The sequence below is a fragment of the Neopelma chrysocephalum genome, unplaced genomic scaffold, assembly GCF_003984885.1.
Source record: "Neopelma chrysocephalum unplaced genomic scaffold, ASM398488v2 Primary Assembly neopelma1_80, whole genome shotgun sequence".
Lineage (NCBI taxonomy): Eukaryota > Metazoa > Chordata > Aves > Passeriformes > Pipridae > Neopelma > Neopelma chrysocephalum.
The window spans coordinates 379,948-403,922 of NW_020897741.1; the positions used below are offsets into that span (position 1 = coordinate 379,948).

General features: G+C 39.1%; 1 protein-coding gene across 2 annotated transcripts in view; it reads right to left on the reverse strand.

Moving 5' to 3' along the window:
- Nucleotides 1-6,601: 6,601 nt before the first annotated feature.
- Nucleotides 6,602-23,975, reverse strand: part of PTCHD4 (patched domain containing 4) — an 81,893-nt gene continuing 64,519 nt past the window's right edge. For both annotated transcript variants that reach the window (XM_027690111.1, XM_027690110.1), the window contains exon 3: nucleotides 6,602-10,730. In XM_027690111.1, the coding sequence (XP_027545912.1) occupies nucleotides 9,097-10,730 (1,634 nt within the window). In that variant the 3' untranslated portion in view covers nucleotides 6,602-9,096. The remainder of the gene's footprint in view (nucleotides 10,731-23,975) is intronic.

Consider the following 23,975-nt stretch of genomic DNA (forward strand, 5'->3'; position numbering starts at 1 on the left):
GACTACAGGTATCCCAGGAGAAGACTTCTTTCATGAAAAGACACTGTTTGTCATGAGCCTGTTAAATGTTTATAGTGCCTGTGTATCTATTGAATTTATGTTTTCAGGCAAAGTTTTTTAAAAAGCATGGTTCTTGGAAAAATCAGAGATCAATTCCACTGAGAACATTTATAAGGACAGTGAGGGAATATCTGGCTTAAGAGCTTCTGTTTCCTTTTCAGATTAGAATATCAGTTTATCCCAGTCCTCAGACTGGCAAAGACTTATGGGCAAATCTTTATGTGCATCCTGATGGCTCCACTGAAGCCAATGGGATTATTCACAATGTTTATGGCTTGGCAGCTGCATCTGGTTTTGCAGGAGTGGGGACTTGATTTCTTTTCCTGGTGTACGTAAGTGTTCCTTACCAGATGCAGCCCCAGGACATGTACAATTTGATTTCCACTTCTGCCCCATTTATGCCACTGTTCATATTTAATTTAATTAAAAAGCAACAGATGATGCCATGGCAAATTTTACACTAGGCACGAAGCCAGCTTTTGGTGGTTTTTTATTATATTTTATTTTAGTTGGCAAAGCTGAATTCAACTTCATCATTTAATTTTCCTCTCTTATCCATAAAAGAGGTATATCCAGCACTTCTCCAGAGTGTCACTTGTAAGAAATAATGAATTACATCAAATGAAAAGTTTCATTTTTTTTCTTTTAGAAATGAGCTTTAACATCATAAAATACTGTATTTTCATTCTGAGTCAAATATCTTGCTATTTTTTTTCCAGGAAAAGTGCTCAGCAAGGCTTTGTTCTTGCCTGAGTGTTGTATGACTGTAACAAATCACTAAAATGTCCCTGAGATGTCTTACATCAGGGAAATTGAAACCCTGAAAAATATATGTGCTTGGCACCGTTTTTCTATATATTGTGAAATTGCTACTATAATTGTAGGATTTAGTATGTTATGGGAAAAAGACCTTTTCTTTTAAAGCCTCTTTTTCTTCAAAGCTCCTATTTAACTTGAAGCACAGATATAAGTGCATTCTTATTTAGTTCAGTATTTAAACACATGCTTAAATTTAACGATATCCCAGTCCATGATACTGAAGAATTTGATTAAACTAAATCATTTTCTTGAGTGCTTTGCCAAATGAAGATACTCAGAAGTAAAATACCACCATGAATACAGGCTGTATTGCTATCTAAAGTTATAACTTTGCAAGTGAATCAGGCAATGTTAGGATTGCTCTGCAGTCCCAAAGGAGGCTGATGTGGTCTGTCAATGTCCATACTATAAAACATTCCTGTGGTCTGAAAAATGAGCAACTGTAAACAAGGTGTCTGCTGGGAATGGTCCCTGGGCTGTGCCAGCACCCAGCCTGTGCCCAGGAATTGCTGGGGAGACAGCTGGTTTTCTAGAGCAAAGCTGTGCCAGGGGCTTCTCTAGATAATAATTTTAAAGATTAAATTCCAATGTCATTTGATTAAATACCTGTGGTTGTTACAAAACCTGGAATCGCTTGGTCTTAAGATCATGCACCCTAAGTTCTGTGCTTCAACTGACTTTATCATGCTCAGGACTCAGATCAGGTGTCATGATGTTGTTCAGCAGCAGAGTAGTTTACACTTGTGGCTCTCTGAGGTAGTGAGTAGAGGACAAATTCTTGTTTAGGGCAAGATACTGTCACTGCTTAGGCTTTCATAGCTAGATAAGCCTTCTCTGAAGTTCTCACACAGGCACAGTAACTGCAGTTAGGCTGATATGTTGGTCACTCTTTGCTTTTCCACCTCATGGTAAAATCAGAACTGAATTTTACAACAACCTCTTTCTACAGAGGCAAAATCATACATTCCACAAATCATACATATTTAGTATTTGGGTCTGCTTTTTGGGAAGAAGGGTTTGTGTCTGGACAGGAACAGACTAACATCACTGCTATGCCAGATGCTGCAAAATCTCCCTTGACATGGAGTTGAAACCAATGGGATTTCCTCCAAGAGAATATCTGCTTCTGGCAGACAGGATGTTTTTGTAGGTCAGGGATTATCTTCAGTGTGATAAGTGTGAAAAAACTTCAATCCTTATTGATGAAAGAAAATAAGATCAGAGAAGTATCATGCCAGAATTGCAAGATGTTTTGGACTAAGATTTCTCAATTCATGGAGACTTTTACTCTATTCCATTGACATCTCTATTCAAATTCTTATGTAAAAATTTATATCCATGACTAAATCTAAAATATTTCATGTCCTATCCTCAAATGGCTTATTGAAAGAAAAGTGATGCTTTTTGTCCTTTACAGAGGAACTCAGTGAAATATCCAACATACAGATGGGAAACTGAGAAGCAGTTTTAGACTAGAGGCTGCCCCGCTGCCTTAGCTTGCGATATATTGGATATATCCCTTCTCCAGCAAAAGCTGTGCTAACCTATTTATGATTTTACTATGTAAGCAGGGTAGACTGATGTGTGCTCAGGAGATCTATACAGCTGACATTGTCCACACAGTGGTGCTGGTAATGAGGAAAAGACCATTATCAATCCACATTAGGAATATTTCCTGGAGTATCCAGCAGGCTGATGCAGAGTGGTTGAAGTTAAGCAAGACACTGTTGAGGTACCAATCATTTTTCTTTAGTTAAGGCCATATCAGCATTTTCACTGGAACACTTGTTTCCAGGAATATGTATAATTCAGGCTGGAAAATGTGCTCTGGACAGAAAATTGGCACAAAATGTTCCAAGCAGGGGCAATAATTTATTTTTGAGGGTATGAAGAAATGTCCATTTATTTTTGTTGCTGAGAGAGAAAAGCAGGGAAAAACTAGGCATTTCTATGATAAAAGTATGCTGAAAAAAAGAAATGCCTACGGTAAAAGAATCATAAGAAGTAGAAGTTTATGAGATAAAAAATGGAAATTTAGGCTTAATTATTTTCTAAGTTTTCTTACAGACAGTTTTCTGTCTGAAGAAAGTATTTAGCTATTTGGGCACTGTTATAAATTAGTTAGTTCTGTACCACAGGCTGCACTTTAAAAGCATCCAGGCATCTTCCATTTATTTCAACAGAGTTATGCTCTCATAATTTTCAAATATAAATAGGGAAATTTTGAAGAGGTTGAGAGCACACAGGGAAGAATAAAGTACAAAATAAGTGAAGCTGCAAAGGGAAGATAGCCTTGGGGAGTGGGAAAGAGAAACTGTTTTTTTAATGAGGAAGCAGGAAAAATGAGAATAGTGTTGTGGACACCTCGATATGTCAGCGAGGAAACAAAGAGAACTAGGAAAGATGAAGTTCAGAACTGCTTCACATTTGCTTGTTTTCAGCAGGGTTTTGGTTACCTATCTGGGCTAGAAAGCCAAATACCTGTGTTTGGCCTGAAAGCCAATAACCCACCTCAATCTCATGGTTAAGCAATGATGTTTTGCACCACTATTGGTAGGATGAGCATCCATATTTTGCATGGGAGACTTTACTTTTAAGCCATTAAGGAAGTTGAAACAAATGGGGAAATGCTTGAGAAAAAAAAAAAAGAGTTTGGGAAAAAACTTGAGGATTAAAAGCAAAAGTTTCCAGAAAACTTTCTTCTACCTGACTTCCATGTCAGAACAAGTTGCACCTCTCCAGTGTTGGGCAGGTGGGACTCTGTAGTGAGAAGTGGGCCTCTTTCAAAGAAAACCTCTAAAAAAGTCCCTGAAGTCTTCTTGGTCAGAGATCTATCAGCTTGTGTCAGCTTGTGAACTGCTGTGATCACAAATTCCAGGTTACTCCCAGGGAAATTATGAATGCTGGCACTTAGTGAGGTTGGTACCAGGAGTTCATGGTGTTGCTGCTCATGAGAAGGCGGGGAGAGAACAAGGGGAGCATGCGGTACCTGTGCTTGCAGTGTGGTGTTGATCTTTCAGCTCTCATTCACACACAATTTTGTCAGGCAAGGAAGCAGCTCTGAATCTCCTCCCCAAGGGCGTGTGAAACCAAAGATGGAATCCCTTCCTTGGTGTACATAGAAAATAGGACACGGAGAGGTCCATGCTGAGGTGGGACAACCTGCACTCACTTGGTCTGTGGCACTGCTTATGCAAGACTACAGTGAAATGAATCATTTCAAGTGATAGATGAGCTGCTTTCTGTATTCAGTTTCCTTCCCTGTTCAAATGCCTTCTTGTTGTGTAAGAAGTTCTGGAAGAAAAATCAAAGTTTTTTCTGTCTATGATTTGATTACACTACCCTCCTAACAAGGTTTCACTTGGTTTCCACTTCACATTAATCATTTGAGATATCCTGAGCATCATTTTTTATTTAAAGCCTTGTTGGAGTATATGCTGCCTCTGTGAAGAATCCCTTTTCCCCAACACAACGTCTCTTGCTCACTGACTGACTAACTTTACTTCCTTACAATGTTTCCTAGAACATCAAATGAGAGCTTGAAGTACTCAAAAACCTAGTGTTGCAATGAAAAATAACTTATTAAAGTTTATAATTACTGAAAAATTAATCAGAGACTTAGCATGGTGCTTGCATAAAGACAATAAGCCAAGCTTTTGTCACAATGAAATATGGAATAACTCCATTGAAATAAATCTTAATTATGCTAGAGTCACTACTCAGTGTGACTTAATTAAGAGTAGAGCAGTGAAAGCCTTTGGGGAAAAAAGAACACTGATTACACAACTACTTAACTGCATATTTCTTCCTTCCACCCAGTTCTTTTCTTCGCCATTGGAGAAAATTTCTGAACTAAACTTGTTCAAGGAACTTCAACAGATATTAACATTCTGAAGAGAAATTGTTCAAACTAAAAGGTTGAGAACAATAACCCTGAATTTTAACTCTTTAAATTATGCATGTAAGATGCCATGAATCCATACCTATCTTGGCCATAAAAAGTATGATGCTTTGTTAGGCAACAAATTTACAAAATGCAGAATCATAGAATGGATTAGGTGTGAAGGGACCTTAAAGATCATCTTGTTCCAACACCCCTGCCACAGTCAGGGCCACCTTCCACTAGACCAGGTTGCTCAGGGCCCCATCCAACCTGGCCTTGAACACTTCCAGGGATGGTGCAGCCACAGCTTCCCTGAGCAACCTGTGCCAGGGCCTCACCACCCTCACAGCAAAGAATTTCTTCCAAACATCTAATCCAAACCTATATCAAGTACTGCACTATAGAGCTGAAGACTTAACTCTAATAAAAAGACATTGAATAGATCAAGGTCAAAGTAGCCCACAGAGGAAAGTGTCAAAAAATACACATTCACTGCAGCCTCCTGAATGCAGCATGCAACAATGGCTATAGAGTATAGACAGATATATTGTTCAACAAGCACATCAACAATGTAAGAGGCTGATTTGTCATGATTTCACTTCTTACTGGATAGAAAGCATGAAAAGTCAAATATATCATGGCAATAAATCTGCTGACTTCAACAGAGTTATCTCAACAATGATTTCAAACCAATATACTTTGAGGGAATGAAACCAAACACAGCAGGAGATGCACAGAGGGTTCTTGGTAGATTATCTAGACCATATATAAAATCAGACATTAAAGGAATATGTGCAATACTGCAGGGGAGTTATGATAACTGGGAAAACATATGCAGCATGTATCAGAGTGTCAAATTCCTTTGCATGAGCTATGCACTTTCTTCAAAGGTGTAGCTGGAAAAGTTCTATAGAAAAAAGTACAATTTTTTTAAAAGGACTGAAAGAAAAATAAGCAAAAAAAGGGAGAAGGAATTAAATAATGTGGAGTATCCATCCCAAAATCATTCCAGTGTAAACTGGGTTATAGAAGAAAATAATCTATTTTTAGGTTGAAGTGAAAGCTTTCCTTGTTCCACAGAGACCAATGTATCTGCAGAAGTAACAACTGCACTGTCCTTTTTTTGATGGATGTGGAAAATGGTTGGCAAAAAGTAACAAATGACAACCATGGAAGATCTGGTTTGTTTTCTGTTCCACTCCTGCATTGGTATGGAAATAAAAGGCTTCTAGTCCCAGCGTGTGATTTATATATCAGGTGTCTGTTATACAAGTGCTCCTGCATGTGCATGATATTGAGGGGAGCTGATTTGACACTTCATCAAACTCTAGTTCATTTATGTGAGCACACCTTCAATATTGACATCTAATTTCTTGGCTCACCATTCTCTGCTAGGAGAATTCCAGCGGCAATTTTTAAACAATCTGTTCTGCATAAAAGCCTCATAAGCAAAACATAAAATTTAAGCTGAGTTACTCCTGGGATTTATCCCTAAAATAGAAGCTTGTGAGGCAAGTTTCTATGGTTTGTATCTTTGCTCTTTCACTTGATATTTGGTCATTTTAAGTGGGGTTAATCTCACCGTCTCTGGATGAGTCTGCATTGCCCATGTCTGTGTTTGAACTAATTGTGCTGAGCTTCCTTGATCACCAATGGACAGAAATCTGCATTTGAAAAAGTGTGATTTGTTTATTCCCAATGCACAACCTAAAAAGGGATCAGAAGGGTCTGTCCCTCTCTCATGACCATAAAGGAAGTTCACATATAAATATCTACATTGTCAATGTCTGAAGTTAGATGAGATGAACCCTGGCTCTGATGGCTTTGGAAAGTGCATGACAGACATCCCTGGGATACATCTGGGCAGTACAAAAGAAGACCAGGAGTTTCCCAGGTGACAGCTCTAGAAGTGATAACCAAGAGTCACAGTGCTACAACAATCCAGGTTTTGCGTGGACAGTGGAGGAAATGGGAAGCTTGACATTCATAATGGACTGTTCTAAAAAGGATGGATATTGCACAATGTCTTCAGAATGGAAATCAGGGTCAGTAAATACTTCCCAATTAGAGACACATCGGAGCCATAACACCACATTAAAACATCCCCTGCTCCTAAATCTTACTAAACTACTTAGATCTCAGTTTTGCAGCTGGCCCTTGAATATTTTGGGTCAAACCAGTAACCTTGATCTGTCTTCCCCTGAAGTTTAGGTCTGGATTCAAACTTTGGAAGTTTTGCCTTTCTAGAAAGTTTATCTTTCTTTAATACCTGTTGCACTCAAAAGTTTCCTCAAACAATCAAGAGCTTTGACCACTCCTAAAACACAGAGGTCATTTTTGGTAAATGATAATGGCAAAGTACAGAAAGTATAGAGAGGAGGTGAAATTGCATTCCTTGGAAACAGAAGCAGCTCATGAACATTAGAACTGGCATTCAAATGGCTTTTCTTTGTGCTGCAGGTGAATCTTTTTCTGGCTCTCCCTAATCACAAAACAGTAGGAAGAGGTGAAACATATCACATAGCAAAGAATTAATGTCTTGCAGAGAGCTTTTTAGTAAAACATATGTACACACCCTCATCAGCAAACTCTGCAGGCTTGAGACTGAGTTGTCAGCCACATATAGACATGTATATACATTTTGGAAGGCAAACAGCTTCCAGATAATCTTTTAAAGGTACCCACAAATAATACAAAGTAGACATGAACACTCCATATAGTGATATCTTTACATAGTGTCCTCGTGGATACTATAGATTCAGGAAGACATTACTCATGGAGGTGATGCTATACCATATTCCAGAGAGTAGAAAGCAAGCCCTTTTAAAATACTGAAAGGAGAGATCGACATGGCAAGGTCCAGTGCAGCACTGGGCCGAGAGCAAACTGAAATGGCTGGATCTGTTTTCATCCCTTCCCTTGGGCTACTATAGCTGAATAGTTTACAAAGCAGAGAAAGTCATTCATAGTCCTTTACAGTACAATTTCTAGTGTCACAGAGTAACTGCGGATTTACTGCACTCTCCTGTGAAATTTCAACTGCCATAACAAAGCTTTATGTTGCAGATGATGAACACTCAAACATTTAGGAATAATAATAAAAAAGACATTTCACCCTCCCCTTCCCACAGGGGACCAATCTGTCTTTTTAGAACTAGGTGTTGATCCAGCCCCATGCAAACCTTTACAAGGTCTTTTGTGTGTGTGTGTGTGTGTGTGGCAATTATTGACATTTTGCTTAAAGAAGGGGAAAATCCCACTTCCTGCAGCATATTGCAGGGACCAGCAAATACATCCCTTCATCCATTGGACCAAATATATAGTGACAATACTGTACAGGTGCTCTAGAGCTGACTCAGCTGTTACCCGATCACGTTATGCCTGTGATATGCAATCCATCATTACATTTAAAGCTCCTGCTTGATTAATACTCAGTATTTCATGTCAACACTGGTAAATTAGAATTCAAAAGTGTTACACTGCAGGAACTGCAAACACTTCTGCAGGGGTGATGGTCTGTGTTAATTTTGTGAGATCTTTTACTTCAAGGGGAAATTCACAATTCAGAAATACTAAAATGTGTGTATGGTATTAACCACCTGCTGTGACTTCGGGATAACGATATGTTTTATATAAAGGAACTAAATGTTAAATTTCCAAATGGCTATGGTTATTTCTTCTCCTATATATACAGTACCTCTATCCCTTAGCTTTGCCAACTGCACTTGCAATAATGCTCTAACTGTGGTGTTACAGATATATATGGTATACTGGAATTGGGAAGTACTTTGGCTTAGATTGTTTTAAACATTTACTTCCCAAGTGCATAGGTTTCATCTTAACCAACTTGCTCAAGAAAATTAGAAAAAGAGTTCCATGGCATTTTTAATCTCTCTTGGTCTTGTAACCTTTTCTCATTTTAAATGTTGTTTCTTTTTCTCTTCCATGGACAATTTTATCAAAAAAATCTGCCTTTTCCCCTACTGTTTACTTAATGGTAACTATTTTTTTCACCCTTGCTTCAGGCCTATATAAGACAAATTAAGCAATTTGCATTAGAGCTACAGTTTGAGATTCAGGAACACTTAATGACCAACAGCCTCTTCCCTGGTGGAGAATGAGGATTCAAAGAAAACATTTGAGATTATTTTACTTTCATTATTTTTGTTAAAAAAAGTTTGCACCTTGAGGTGTCATGAATACCCCTTCTTGATCTTCCTTTGCCTTGTCAGACCTGGCCAGCACAAGCAGCTGAGATCTTTGCTCTATTTTCCCTGCATCTCTGTGCAACACTTTTTTAAAAAGAGAATATACTATTATTTTTTCTAAACCTTTCAGACTGCTGTAACATGATCAGGATTCTCCTGAATCTCTATGCATTCGATCTCTTCTCGTTCCTTCCTTTTTGCCCGTTTCTTTTTCTTGTGGTGCTTTTTTGAAGGTGGGAAAAAGGTTAGAAAGACAGGCAAAATAACAAAACAGTGCAGAAGTGTGCAACTGCCAGCAAGCAGCAAGCATTTGAACAGTGTGAAGGTCAAGTTTGAAGGCACAAAGAGAAGGGGGACCAACCCAATAAGAAAAGAAGAAACGTTCTGCAAAATGGCTGTCCCATGCTCTTGGAGGGAGTTCTTTATACACTGAGTTCGGGTGTGCTCAGTAGCGAGTACAAATGTATAAAGCAGGGGTGCACAGTGATCTATGGCAAAATTCAAAGTGTAAATAAGGCACAGTATAGAAATGCAATCCATGTCTACATTCCATAAGGTCATCAAGCCAAGGACACCCAGCTCTATTGAGGTGACACTGAGAATTAACCAGAAATTTCCCAGAGGATGGATAACCAGGAAAAAGGTCAGTATTAACACCAGCAGGATGCCAAAACCAGAAATCAGGACAGGCATAGTTACTGATAAACCATAGTGGTCCATGAAAACAAAAGTAGGATTGAACACAATGAACTTGATGCTCTGTATAAGAGAGAGTGGCCTCAGCTTCTCCAGCAATTCCACTGCTTCCCTCTGTGTGTTTTCACTAGTCCTGGCCACAAGGTACAAACGAGAAGCAATTATGTTGTTCTCATCTCCAGCTTTGGAGAAAATTATGTCATTTTTGAAGTGCTGGAATTCTGGCTTTTTTAAAAAGGAGCTCTGGAGGATGCTGATAAAGTCACTTTTGTTGGTTGCATTGATGTTACCCACCCGAAGGTACTGGTAATACTGTTCAATCCAGGACACTGTGTTGAACCCCTGGCTTAGTGTTTTTAGGTCTTCTTGCACAGTACCATTCCAGTACTCCAGAGGTTCATAAATGTAGAAGCCTATCACTGGGCTGTAGTTGCTGAAATACTTTTGCTGTATGAGGGCATAGGAGACACTTGGAGACTCACTGGCAAGAAGATTGATGATGTTGGCTCCATCACTGATCTGTAAGCACCCCATGAAGGAGAAAGAGGCATAGATGAGATACAGTATCACCACAAATGGCTTGACATAGATGTTGGTAATCCACTCGTTGTAGTGCTCTCGGAGGAAATGCTGGATAAAGTGGTGCTGGTATGGGTTGGTCTCATGGTGGGAAGTGTGCTGATGGCCATCGTTCATCATGGTCTGGAACCACACAGGTTTCCGGTCCAGGTACTCTGCTGAAGGGATTTTACAGCAGAAGATGCTGTGGTAACGGTTCTGCTCCAACTGGCCAGCAAAGACCAGGCAGGAGCCAAAGAAGGAGAAGATATAGAAGTAGTTCAACAGGATGGAGACGCACATGTTCTGGCAAAAGACTTTTACAGCTTCGATGTTGGTGAAAGGACTTGCACCCATGCCAAAGGCTATGAAATACAAGGAGCTTGTCATTGTGTAGGAGACCATGACATCTGAGTAGGCATCTGCTACCCGGTCCTTGAATGGCAGATTCTCTCTGGTTCGACGCCATCCTGAAAGAAGTTCAAACACTCCTTTGGTTCCATGACCTGAAATGAGAAAACAAAGTGTGTACATGTGCATATATGTAAAGGGAGGGAGGAGTCCAGTCATCCTGCAGGTTTTTCATCCCCCAGCAGTAAAAAATAATTGTCAGCTAAGTTTTTTTTTTTTTTTTGTCTCCAGTTAAATAAACGGAAAATTGTGAATTTTCTGTCTAAAGCTGGATACCAGAATTCATATGCAGGCGCTTCGATTAACATGCCTGATATTCTGAGACTCTCCATGCTCAGAAAAGAAAGTAGGGAAAAACATTTAAAAGACATTCCTCGATTTTAATGGACATTGAATTAGTTCCCAAAGGGACTGCAAATATAGGAGAAAATGAATTTTGGTTCAAGCCTTGGGTTCATTCCTGAAATTCCTTGTGGATCCCACTACATCTTTCAAGGCTCAAGGGATTCAATTTGAAACACTTAAAAATACAAGTAATAACATTTTCTTCCAAAGAGTATAAATTAAAAGCATTGTTTGAGAAATGAGTAGGTGTGATCAAGAAGGGAACATCTTGGTTCTTCATGCTGGATGGAAGAGAAATTATACTGTAAGTACAAATAACCAGAATAATTTGGATCATGATTCTCTGTCTACTGAGTGAGATTGGAACTCCTCAGTGATAGTACACAAATTTTCACACTATATGAAAATTGACATGCTGATGGTAATGGCTAAGTCATTGGTCCACATTAATTTTCTGGAAAACATGTGGGTTTATTCTCTATGATTATAACTCCTCTGTCTCTTTTTCTCTCAGCTATCCAGAGCTCCGCCTGATGACAAGGAATTCCCTTTGTTCACTTGAGAGGACAGTCAGAAAAGTCAGACCTGCTCAGTGCTCCATGACACATTCTTACTTCATATTCCATCCTGAGAAATATTTTTGGGGTATGATTTTTTAATAAACTAATGCTTAGTACAGACTTACTTTCATTTTACTTATCACAGTCACAGTCTATGAAGTCTACAAGTATTAAACTTTGTGACAGAATGGTAAAAAGATCAGAATCTGATCTTACTAGTTTAACTACTTTAGGTTAGGTTTAACTAGTAAAATTATTCATTATGTATACACATTCCTATAATGCATATGTTGACAAAAATATACACACGCACACATACATATTATTTTTTTTTTCCCCCATTAGAGAATTTCAATTTGGGGGAAAATAAAAAAACTAACTTACAAAAAAAAAGGAGCCGAAATGGCTTGGCTTTCAAATAAAAATGTTGATCAACAAATAAAAACACCAATTTGGGCTTGGATGAGAAAGTGGAAAGTTCCCTGTACTTTGGATCAAGCCCTGACAAAGTTCTAGCCAATGTAAGGAAACACACCACTGAGCAGGAAAAGAAGGAGAAGCAAATTGCCTCTGTGGGCCTTCACTTTCTATAGTAGAAGAATTGCATGAATCAAAGCATGCACAAAGGCAATTTTCTTGTATCAAAAGCAGAAATATGACAACAGTAGACTTGCAAATAATCAAGTATGTACAACTAAAGGACCGTTGAGTTTGTCTTTAGATTTAAATTGTTTGGGATTCATACAGCTGCTTATGTTGCCCAAAGCAGACTCCTGACAGCCATTCTAGACAGGGAAAATTACAGTATAAACTGTCAGGTTCTGTGAATGTTACCTGCTTTACTGCAAATCAGTGTCCCCAGTGAAAGATAAACCTACAGTACTACAGAAGTCTTGCAGTTGGCAAAAGGCCTGCGTGGAAATGTTACTCTCTGATGAATCAGCGTCTCAGTTCAGGAGGGACCTTGAATTCCCTGGTAAGTTTAGGGTGAGTTGCTCAAATTCTCAAGGCACATCTGTTGTTGGCACAGCTGTCATTGCACACTGTCATTTTCAGATCACCAAGCAGAAAGAATTGGCTCCTTCAGCTGTGTAAAGCTGCAGAATCCAGTGACTTGGATACAATCTTATACTTTTCTTAAAGCAAGTGCCTAAGTACCCTGCAGTGTGTGGACCAGACTGGGTGGTCATCACTTCCAGCGCCCATGTCCTGGCATGGCTAAATTTAATGGTATAGGAATCATCGAATCATTTAAGTTGGAAGTGACCTTTGAGATCATGGAGTCCAACTGTTGACCCAGCACTGCCAAGTTTGCCACTAAACCATGTCCCTCAGTGCCAGATCTTCACATCTTTTAATACCTCCAGGGATGGTAATTCTCCCACTTCCCTGGGCAGCCTCTTCCAGTGCTTGAAAACAAAATGTTCCCTATTATCCAATGCAAACCTCCCCTGGCACAGCTTGAGGCCACTTCCTCTTGTCCTGTCGCTTCTTACCTGGGAGAAGAGACCAACGCTCACCTGGCTACAACCTCCTGTCAGGAAGTTGTAGAGAAGCTCCCTCAGTGACTCCTCAACAGATTTATGCTCCAGACCCTTCACCAGCTACTTTGCCCTTCTCTGGACATGCTCCCGCACCAGGTTGGGTGAAGCAATGCTCTAACAGCTCTATCAACAATTAACAGTAATACTGGCTTTTCTCTGCTTATTCAAAAACCTCACTTATGTGCCCTTCTGCAAGTTTATGTTCACAGTTGTATCTTTGTAATGTTTTTATTGTAATTAATTTAAAATATTTAGCATATCACACTCTCGGTGAAGAATTCCTGGGTGCATTTAATCTTAGGGTAGGTATGCAATGACTAATAAAAAGGAGCTTTATATTGTCAAACAAAGGAATACCCAAGAGTACACACTAATGAGTAAGCACAAACTTGTGAAAATATTGAAAATTAAAATACTGTTATTAAACTCTAGACTTTTTTGCAAATAGAACTAGTAGTAACTTAAGGAAAAAAAAATATTGATTTTGTAACTTCTTTGAGGATGAAAATTGGCACTGATTTTCTTAGGATTGTTAATACACAAATGCAAAATTTCAACTTATCCCCCTTTTACAAATAACTCCAGTTCTATCACACAAACACAGACACTGGAGAATACAGTGCAGTAATTTCCTTGCTGCCACAAGAAGAAATCTTTACCTCACTGGTTTTTCCCCATCATTACTTAGATACCAAATTTTCCAGTCAGCCTCTGTTGCTCTCCCCACATAAACAAGTCTATCCCCCTTCCCCAACAAATCCATTTTTTTCTGAACATTATCTGGCAATTCTGATCATTCAAACACCACACTCACTCTGCAAAATTCTGTTCCTTCAGCTGCATTGTTATGTCACTGACAGCACTGACAATGGAGTTAAGTTCACTGAGCAGTTCTAGGAAGGTTCGGAGGGTCTTTGGCTCTGGGTCAAAACGGCCAAATTTCCCAGGTACTAACATGGCACAAAAGAAGTGCAGCAATTTTTTATTTGCCAGACAGGCAATGGCCTATGACTACTTAAGAGAAAAGGAAAGGAGAAATTTTTATCCCATTACTTGTGAGGTTAAGAGAGCAAGTAAGGGGGGCTGCAGAGAAGATGGAAATAAATAATGTGTTTTCTGCCTCAAATTCAAAACCAAAAGATTAGTTCTGAGCCAATATTAAAAATAAGTTTGAAGAGGATAGGGATAGAAAAAAGAAGAATGAAATAACAGATTAAAGACCACTTGATTGAGTTAAACTTATTCAAGCTGGAAGAGCCTGGAGAAATGAATCAATTAAAAATTAAGCCAAAGCAACCTCAGAACTATTAGAAGTCATCTTAGAGAATGAAAGTAGATGGGATGGTCCAAGAAGAATGGAGAGAAGCAGCAAAGTACATATCTTCAAAAAGGAGAACTGGAGTGATGTTTTGAAAAGGGGCATGGTATTTTCATTGGATCATAGAAAGATTTGGGTTGAAAGTGACCTTTAAAGATCACCTAGTTCCAGAACCCTGCTGTGAGTGGGGACATTTAAAAAAAATGGAAAAATTAGGGAGAACACCCTGAGGAATAAAAACGGCAACCAATGGCCTTTTATTTAAAAATGAAAAGCATAAAGAAAAACTGAATCATTTGGACTTTTTTCCCTTATAGACTGGAACATCAATAGTAACTCAACAACATTCAACATGAAATAAGTTATTAAGAAGAGGACAGAAATCAATTCTTTCTCATTTCTACTTGGAGAAGGACATGGTTTCATTTGCACAAACCCCCCCCATTTAGATTAGACAACAGAAAAAACAAATCTTTCTTTCTTTAAGGTTCATTAAACACTGGAACACACTATACAAGAGGGTCATAAAGTCTTCTTCATTACAAGTCTAAAGGTTAGATTAATAAATGTTAATGTGAGTGCTAGGTACGTCCTGTCTTAATGCTGCAAGGCAGATCCTATTCAGATTCCTGAGGTCTCTCACTTTTGTGCCATTGCCATCCTACCTAAAATTGACTTAAGATGCTTAGGATTGTTTAAGCATGAAAACCAGTCTGTCTTCAGTGTTTTCTTAACCAAAGCATACCTGTTCAGCCTTTAGCTATTGCTTCTGCCACAACCAGTCAGCTTCTTGGCACGGGAATTTGATCTGCATTTGTCACTCCACATAATATCCACTGAGACTGCAGTCTGAAGCCATGAGGCACTGCTAGAAGGAGAGGTTGGATACTGCCAGCTTTTGTAAACTTTCTAGGAAGGAAGATCAGAATGACTCTGCACTTTTTTGGATCAACACATAAAGAAGACTATTTGCTGCTGTAGGTGATAACAGTCAATGTGATGATAACCTTGTTGTCTATGTTATATTTCAAACAAGTCTTAGAAGTAAGTGCCATAGCACAGCTTTACTCAGCATTTCTGCACTAAGAAACACAAATATCGTAGTCAGTTTTCATTTACAGCCACACATGTAAACATTCCCTGTATAAAAGGATACAGAGACAGCTTACTTTTAAATCATAGTGGTGGGCAGTAAGTATAATTTTACATTAAAATTCTTTGCTGTGAGTCGACTGGAAAGAAACTTTATTTTATTTGTGGAAATGACATTTTTTTTTTCCACATGAATAAGCAAACAGGGCACATGAAATTTTTTTTCTTCCTTAGTAGTATAGAGGCCAATTCACATCCTGGAAAAACTCATCTTGTTTTATCTAATCAATACCCTGTGATAGTAGGGGCCATGTAAAATAATAGAATATTGAAGCACAGAATTATAGAAGCCTAGAATTGGTGGGGACCATAAAGACCACTTAGGTCCAACTCCCTGCCATGGGCAGGGACACCTTCCACCAGACCATGTTCCTGGCAGTTTTCTGGACTAGCTCCAGCAGGACAATGTGCATCTCATGCTGGGGACCCCATTTTAGACAATTTAGGCTCACATCATCACTTTCTTACAGAGGAGGAGCTTTGCATCCCAACACAGCGTAATGTAGGATGCATTTGTTCTTCTGCTAAATCACTAACATTAGTGTCATTAATATCAGTATCCTCACTTACATTTAAAAAATGAAGCACAGAGATTAAACAAATTAATCACAGTCACCCAAGACTGTCCATATCTCAGAGAGGGAAGAAGAAATAGAAAAAAATTATTAAACTACTTCTTTGAGAAGAAACAGTAAATCCTTGAGGTCTTTGATGCAGAAGGCAAGGAGAATCTGAAGCTTGGTAATACTTCAAGTAGCAGTAAGATACACAAGGAAATGTGTTCCGAATCTAGATCCTTCCATAAAGGAAAATCTCAGCACAATGCATCCAGATAAGAAAAGGACCTTAACCACAACTCTGAGAAAAAAATTCCCAGCTTGATTAAGGATAAGGAAAAGATAGAGTATATTTTTTAAAACTAATCTGAAATGCAGGTAGGAAAAGAGTGGTTTTAATTTTACATCTGTCTACATACTTGTAAAATGATTGTAATTGAATTGTTCACATAGTAAGATTGTTGATCATTTCTTCTTTATTTAATTTCCTTTAGTTGTTGTGCTGCTTTAGTGGTAACTAGAGTAACTAAGGGGTCCTGATGAGGGACTTAATCACTCTCACAGTATGTAATGATTTACTCTTTCTCCAGAATCTCAGTGCAAGAGGTGAAGTCAGACCTCATCCTATCAGTAAAATGCCTGTGAAAGTTCAGATTTTGGGGACAGAGGGTCTAACTGTGGAATCAATGCACTGCTGACTAACATTGTCCAAAGAGAGGAGTTTCTTTGGGCTATAGGAATTTCAGTGATATTACAGTATTTACATCTGAATGTCATGGAGCTTACAGCAACAAATATATAATGTACACTCAAGATCTGATGCTGAATTTCCTGCAGAAATTTTGTTTTGACTAAACTTATAATTCTTTATCTCATTTGATAAATGGTATTTTGTGATAGTAAAAAGCATCTAGACAGAAATTAAATCCTTTCTAGGTCCATTCTCCTTGTGATACCACAACATGCACAATTTCTTCTCTAGTCAGATTTATGCAGACATGCTGACACAGGGGTTTACACCCTGCTGTCCCTTTCCTTCTCAAAAAGTATTCAGGGTAGAATTGTTCTTTTAAGTAACAGATCCCTATCATAATAAATTGGCTAATTCACAGAGCTGGGTTTTACAGCAAGAATGTTTAACCAAGTGCAATGAAACCTCAGCCAGTTGAAGCATGAGTCTTTAGTGACAAGGACCTCAGGGAAACCTCCAGTGCTGCATAAGAGATTTCTTTATTCCTGGATTTTAGTACTTCTGACAAATACAGCAAACGAACTTAAATCTATCACAAATATTATAAATGAAGTCAGTTATGCTTAATAGATATTTTGATTTCCTTAAATTCGTTTCTGCCAGACTATGGCCACTTCGCAGGCCTGAACACGTTGGTGACTTCCAGCTCCCAAGGTCTGGCCTATCCCCATTACAATGTGAACCCCTTTTAAAAAGTAACAGTTCACCAGGAGGCTCTTCTGCTAACCATACAGACTATGACTGATGCCTTCATGTGTACTCCAAGTAATTGCACTTCTGCTCGCATGAGCACTTCTGAAAGCCTTTTAGATAATTCTGGGAATTGCTGATGAGACCAAAACATGAAAGAGTTAGTCTCCTAGTGGGCATTTCAGTGGAGCCTGGCAGAGAGAAGCCCCATGAATGTTTGAGGCTGAAGAGCACTGGGGATTCTGTCTGGTTTGGCCATATTTCAGAAGTCTCAGTATCAGCCCAACACTGCTCCCATAAAATTCTGCCAACTTCTCAACCACAGCCATAGCTGTAGATTCCTGTAGAAGAAAATGGTGAAATGATGTGGCAGTTGTAGCTGAGTTCCTCCCTTGCCTTCCAATTTCCTAAGAAACACCAGTCTGTAAATTAGATTAACACAATTCTGTTGGAAATACAGATTAAAAGTGATAATTCACATACTCTTTTGGTCTCCTTTCTGATATGTTCCCTCTTCAGCTTATTAGTTCCACAGTCCTTGACAGCCCCCTTACTGTACCCTTTCCCATTCCCCTCAAAATAAATGTTGTCCCAGACAACATGCAGATGCCCAAACAACTGTGGGAGCTGGACTAAACCACATCACATCCTCTAGGCACATCCTCAATCTTTCATCAGTTTCTGTTTCTCATTTTGCAGACTCTCAAGCCAAACACTGTTATCCCTGTTTACACAGAGACCAGCATGATGGGACCTTGATCTTGATTTGAATTAAGAATAATTAATGCTAACAAGAATTTGGCATCTCTGATTTTGAATCTTATCCAATTTTGTATCTTTCATATTGAAAAGACCTTTCCAAAGCTTCACCATAAGCATCCCTGGGTAGAAGCCCAGGGCTGAGCACTGGAGATGAGCCAAAGAACTGCTAGTCCAGACACAAACATATTTCTGACTGAACTGTAGTGACATCACTTTGTATTCAAGGTTCACTTGCTATAGTTCATTTTAAGGTCAAATTTTACAATTTTTCATGCTTAGAAGCTCCCCTTCTTCTTGTTAGAAGGAACAGAAATATTTAATAACACACCACCCTCATCCCCTCATGCATTGAAATAGAGCTGAACACAGAGAATATTTCAATGGATGTGATCAGTCATTGGGCTGCATACCTCATTATGGAAGATTTAGGTTTGAACTAATGTATACTGCTTGCAAATTGTACATAAAGTTGGAATCCTGCTTAGTTTTCTGCTGTGCTTAGCAATGAATTAAAACACACTTTTCGCTGTTTCTCATTTAAGCCTTTTAATGAATATTGTAAACAAGAACTGCACATATGGAATCTGCTATTCGTTGATGGGAGTTTAAGTGATGTAGAAGACAAGATAACGAATTTAGATCAAGTCATTGATGAATTTATTATATATTAATTTATGCTAAAAGCATAGGAGGGATTTGTGATACTGATCAGAACACTTTATCACCTGGATTTGATAGTTCGGTAACATCCAAAAGAATAAAGTACTAGTTTTCTTTCAAGAAAGGAAAATCCTTTGATCAAGTGTAGATTCTGCCATCCAGCAAAATTATTCTATACTTGAATCATTACAGAAATAATACATTTGGTAATTTGCTGATTTCTGGCAGAGAGGGAGCAATTGTGAATTCTTCAAAGAAAAGCAAAAGTAGTTAAATAGTTGGAGAAGTAAATAGAAGGTGTAAAAGAATACATGTCCAAAAAATGACCAGTGCACTTGTAAGTTTGAGCTAATAAAGAAAGTGAAGGAGTGTTTGAAGGGAATGGGACTTATTTCTGGAGTTATATATGAGGCAAGTGTATAATGTTATCAGTGGAGAGACTTACTTTTGGAAGGAGAAAACCTTTACCTTCCATTGACAAGATACATTTGTCTGCACAGTCTGAAGTTTCTGAACTGCAGGATTCCAGAGCATAACAAGCAACAGGCAGAAAAAGTTCACTCTTAACTTTCCCCAGTGATATTAGTCATCAGAACAATAAGAGTCACCTTCCTTGAACAGACAGAAAAACACCTGGGCAAAGCTTTGTGGGGATTTATCTCTCTTTGAAAGGGATATAGCCTCTCTGATCATGAGTATTTTTCACACAGCTCCAAAGTCTAAAGGGGCACCATCTTTTCACTCGGACTGAGGTTTGGTGCTGTGGTTAGCTTGGTTTGTAATATGTTAAGGAAAGAGTGAGTGCTGCATCTTGGCTAAAGTAGCTCATTTTCACTTGCAAGCCCAAGGCCAAGTTCTATTCCAGTAAAGCAGGGCTGGCTTCTACCTTGATAATTAACAGGTCAAATCATGTCAAATTCCTACACTAATAATTTCTGTTTGGAAACTACTCCAGCTGGTGACAATGTGGTGCAGAGCACAACACTTATGTTCTTCCCTCAGCCACTGAGGTTTCCATCTAGACTTCTTATCTTGATGTAAAAACACACCTTTTGTGCAGTGAAGAGATAGCTTCAGACCAAAGGCAATGAACCCATCTGCTGAAAGGGTGATATTTTTAACAGTGCTATTAGTCCAGGATTTGCTGACATTTGTTTACTTCAGAAAAGGGACAGGAAGGCAGAGCGGGAGGCGACATTACCCTTTCGTTTCTATTTGCTGGGAGTGAAGGAAATATGGGGACTGACTCAGCAGTTTCAAAAGTAGGTATTAAATCTCCCTTTCCCTTCCCAGAAAGCCCAGGCTCTGCATTGCACTGGAACTTGGAGGAAGGCTGCTCTGCTGCCCTTGCCAAGCCTGGGATGGTGTTCGGAGCACTGCAGCACCACGGATCTGGCTCAGGTTGTCCCACCAGTGGGACTGCTCATGATGGGAAGCATCTGCATATTTGTCTGCTTCAGAGTCACAGGCAGCTGCCAAGCAGCTGATGCAGAGACGTGGCCGCTGCCCTACTCTGTGATACACAGGCTGTGCTGCTCACACAGTAACGCTTCAGGGGAGCAGCAGCCTCTCCTCTATTCCCAGAGTGGGCTTATAAATTTAGCCTAGGGATCACAGATTGCCAATGTGGGATGGGTAGGTTACATATATACCATTTATCAAGCAGCAGTGCCAGGGAATGCTGTAGATGCAGGAATTCATCCAGGTGAGCTGCCAAATGGTTATAAAGATCCTCAGAATGCCTCTGCGTGGGCAAAAGCCTTTCCTTGGACCTAAAAGTTTCCTCTCATTAGACAAGGAGTGAAAAGCAAAATGAACCAAAGAGAGAAGAAATGACTTATCCAATGACTGGAATAAAATCCTATTCCTTCCTTTTCATTATGCAGCTCTATTGAAAAATGAAAACTGCAACATATTGATGCTCTGCCTGCTACTCCAGGGCTCTCAGCTACCCTTGTGTCAAATCGGTTCAAAACCCTGTAACACTAATATGGACCATTCAGGAAGTTAAAAAAACTTGCACATATTCAGGGAGAAAAACTCCATGGAAAGGGTCAGTAAAGTCAAAGACAACACATTTGGATGCAGCAGCCAGCAAGCCAAGAAGCAGCTGGAGCCTGGTGGGAATGTTTTGGGAAAGTATGACTTGATGCTTGATCTGTTGAAATCCTCATTTTTAAAGCATTTGCCATTGGTTGCTATCAGAAATAAGATGCTGAGCTAGATAAACCCTTTGGCCTGAATCAGTCTAAATGCTTTTACACCCCTGTGTATTCATGGGGCTGACTGCATTAAAATCCAAATGCACAGGAAGAATGAATTAAAGCTGTACAGTTCTTCTGGCCCTTAATTCTGGCATTTAAGTTTTTGACTACTAATTTTAGCATTGTAGCAATACCATTTAGAAATCTGTCTTTAAATTGCTACAGATACTTACCTCTTTCGCTGCCTGGTCTCAGGTCCCATTTACCCTCGTCACTTGTGCAAAGAACTGACTAAAAATTGATCATTTTGCCATGAGTTAGCAGTGCATGCATCAGTTCCCTCATGCACTGCATACATGAATGACTATCATGACTTCTGTGAGATTGTTATGGATATTACCCCTATTTTATGGCAGTGAAATTGAGGCAAAAAGAAATCTAGTTTTAAACTACCAGAAGGATCACCAGAAGTGAACATATGGCATTGACCAGCCTTGTTCTCATGTAGCACAGGATTTTTATTACAATTTGTATGCCTAAAGCCTGATATCAATTGATATATACGTGTCATACTTCGGGGATTCGTATCTTGGGTGTTAGACCAAGACACAGAGGAATTAAACCATACAAATTCATAGACATCCGTTAAAACATGTTGCTTCTGCAATTTTTAAGATAGCACATGACTTCTGCTTTTTCTACAAGCCCTAGACTCCTTCCCTTGTTGTTTTTCAGCCTTTCCAAGAGGAAGGACTGCCACTACCGAAGGACTCCTTCCCTGCATGGCTCTGATTCACTCCCCGAATCACTGGCCAGAGGACCCCATGAAGAGCTGGAATTAGACCAACAAACTCTTTCTCAGTTTTGTGGGGCATGGCTTCACCTTCAAGCTGCTTCTCATAAACCCTGGTGAAATGGTTGTAAATAAAGCACACGAGGAGCTTTCTTTTCATGGCAAAACTCCCACAGACATCTGATATGCCCGTTGTTGGCATTAAAAACATGAGTGGGCTGGCTTGTGCAGGACTTAAAAAAAGCCTTTCCGAGTTAGCAGCATTTAGCAGCTCATTAATGTATCTGAAACCTGACCTTTACCATCTCCCCATCCCAGGGGGAAGATCATTAAGGTTTTCTCTTAATTATTATTCTGTCTAAACTCAGCCTGAAGGTTTAAGGCTAAACTATGGTCTTAGAACAATATATAAGACACATTTCACATTTCTGTTTTGAGGAGTGTTCTTTTTGCTTGGAATACCAGGAGCAGTGAGTCAGCTGGCTGCTTGTCCTTTTCCCATTATTATTTTGAATATCCATAATTTAAGATGGGAATAATTTTGATCATGAAATTAGTTTGAACATGTTTAACACCTCAAGGAGTCTGGAGAGGGAGTGCTTTCTCTGGTGAATCTTTTGTTGTGCATAGGTCCCTATGGAGGTCATTGGAGATTCCTAATCTGCATCCATTCTAATGAATTAATTATTTCTAGGGTCAATTTTCTGTCACAGAAGCCAGTTGGTGCAATCTAAGCACGTAAACTATGGTATGTTACTCCTTTAGCCTCTAGAACAGAGTGGCCATGCACAAAACTTAATTTGCACAAGGGATTATTTGGTAAAGTGCCATGAACAGGGCAGAACCATGTCAGGAAGCATGTAAAAAATTTAATACTCTTTAGACAGTCTTAGGCCTGGCTGTGCTCTGTTTTCTAGTAAAGACTTTAGCCAAAGGGTGATGCTGTTCTGCCACTGCAAGTGCTCAAGAATCCCATTGATGTGGAATTTCTGAGTTCTGCTGAGGTACCTAACTTTCATGTATATATCTATACACTTGGGGGATGTGTGTCTCAATCCCTCTGTGGACATTATAAAAAGCACAGTGTGCTAATTCAGTTTATCATGTTTTTATAGAGATGGCTTCACTGGTTGAAAGTGTGCTGGTGTGAGGGGCTGCTTTGCTTTATAGGGTGACTGACAAAACAGTGTATCACTAATGTCAAATTTAGGCCCAAACCCTCAGCTGTTTTAAGTCCATCACTTCCACTTCACTTTATTGTGTGCATTCATTAATTTCTATGATCATTAAAACCAACATATACAATAAGAACTGGGGAGATGATCTCTTCCTGTCTTTTCATCTGTCATGCTGCTTCAGTGGTCCTTCCTCCCTGAAAGGTATGACAAATAGATTACCCTTTATAAGAAGCCCAATGCTGTGAAAGAAAGAGGAGGAATGAGGAAACTGCTGGATCAAACTACTTTAACGTCTTTGTTTTTAGTGTTTTTTATACATTTTAAAGTGTTGCGTTGTCAGTCATTGCAATGGGTGTAAGGCAGAGATAACCCAAATCCGGACTACTGATCTCACTTAATAGCTTGGTACATGTAACTGAAAGATGTAAAAAATCTGGAGAGAAGCAGCCTCTTAGGTCTGTTACTAAAAGAGTGTTTTGCTTGCTAAGCTCAGAAGAAAGAAAATTATAATCTACATCAGAAGCAAGGTGCTGACAGTTCCCAATGAATCACTGATCTCACAGCCTGCTTAGTTTTATTACTTTTATGCCAGCAAAGCTTTGTGAGAAGCACTTCATGATGTACTCTCAGTACATTGAATTTACTCAGAAAGTCAAATAACAATAAATATAAGCGAAACCATATTTGTAAATCACTGCAATTTAAATGTAGGACAGAATGCAAAGTTATGTTTTGTTTTAGAAAGAGATTTTAAGATTACTTGCCTCCTACAGGAACCTATATATCAGTTTATTTTAGTTGATTGCTTCTGAGAATGTTGCCCATT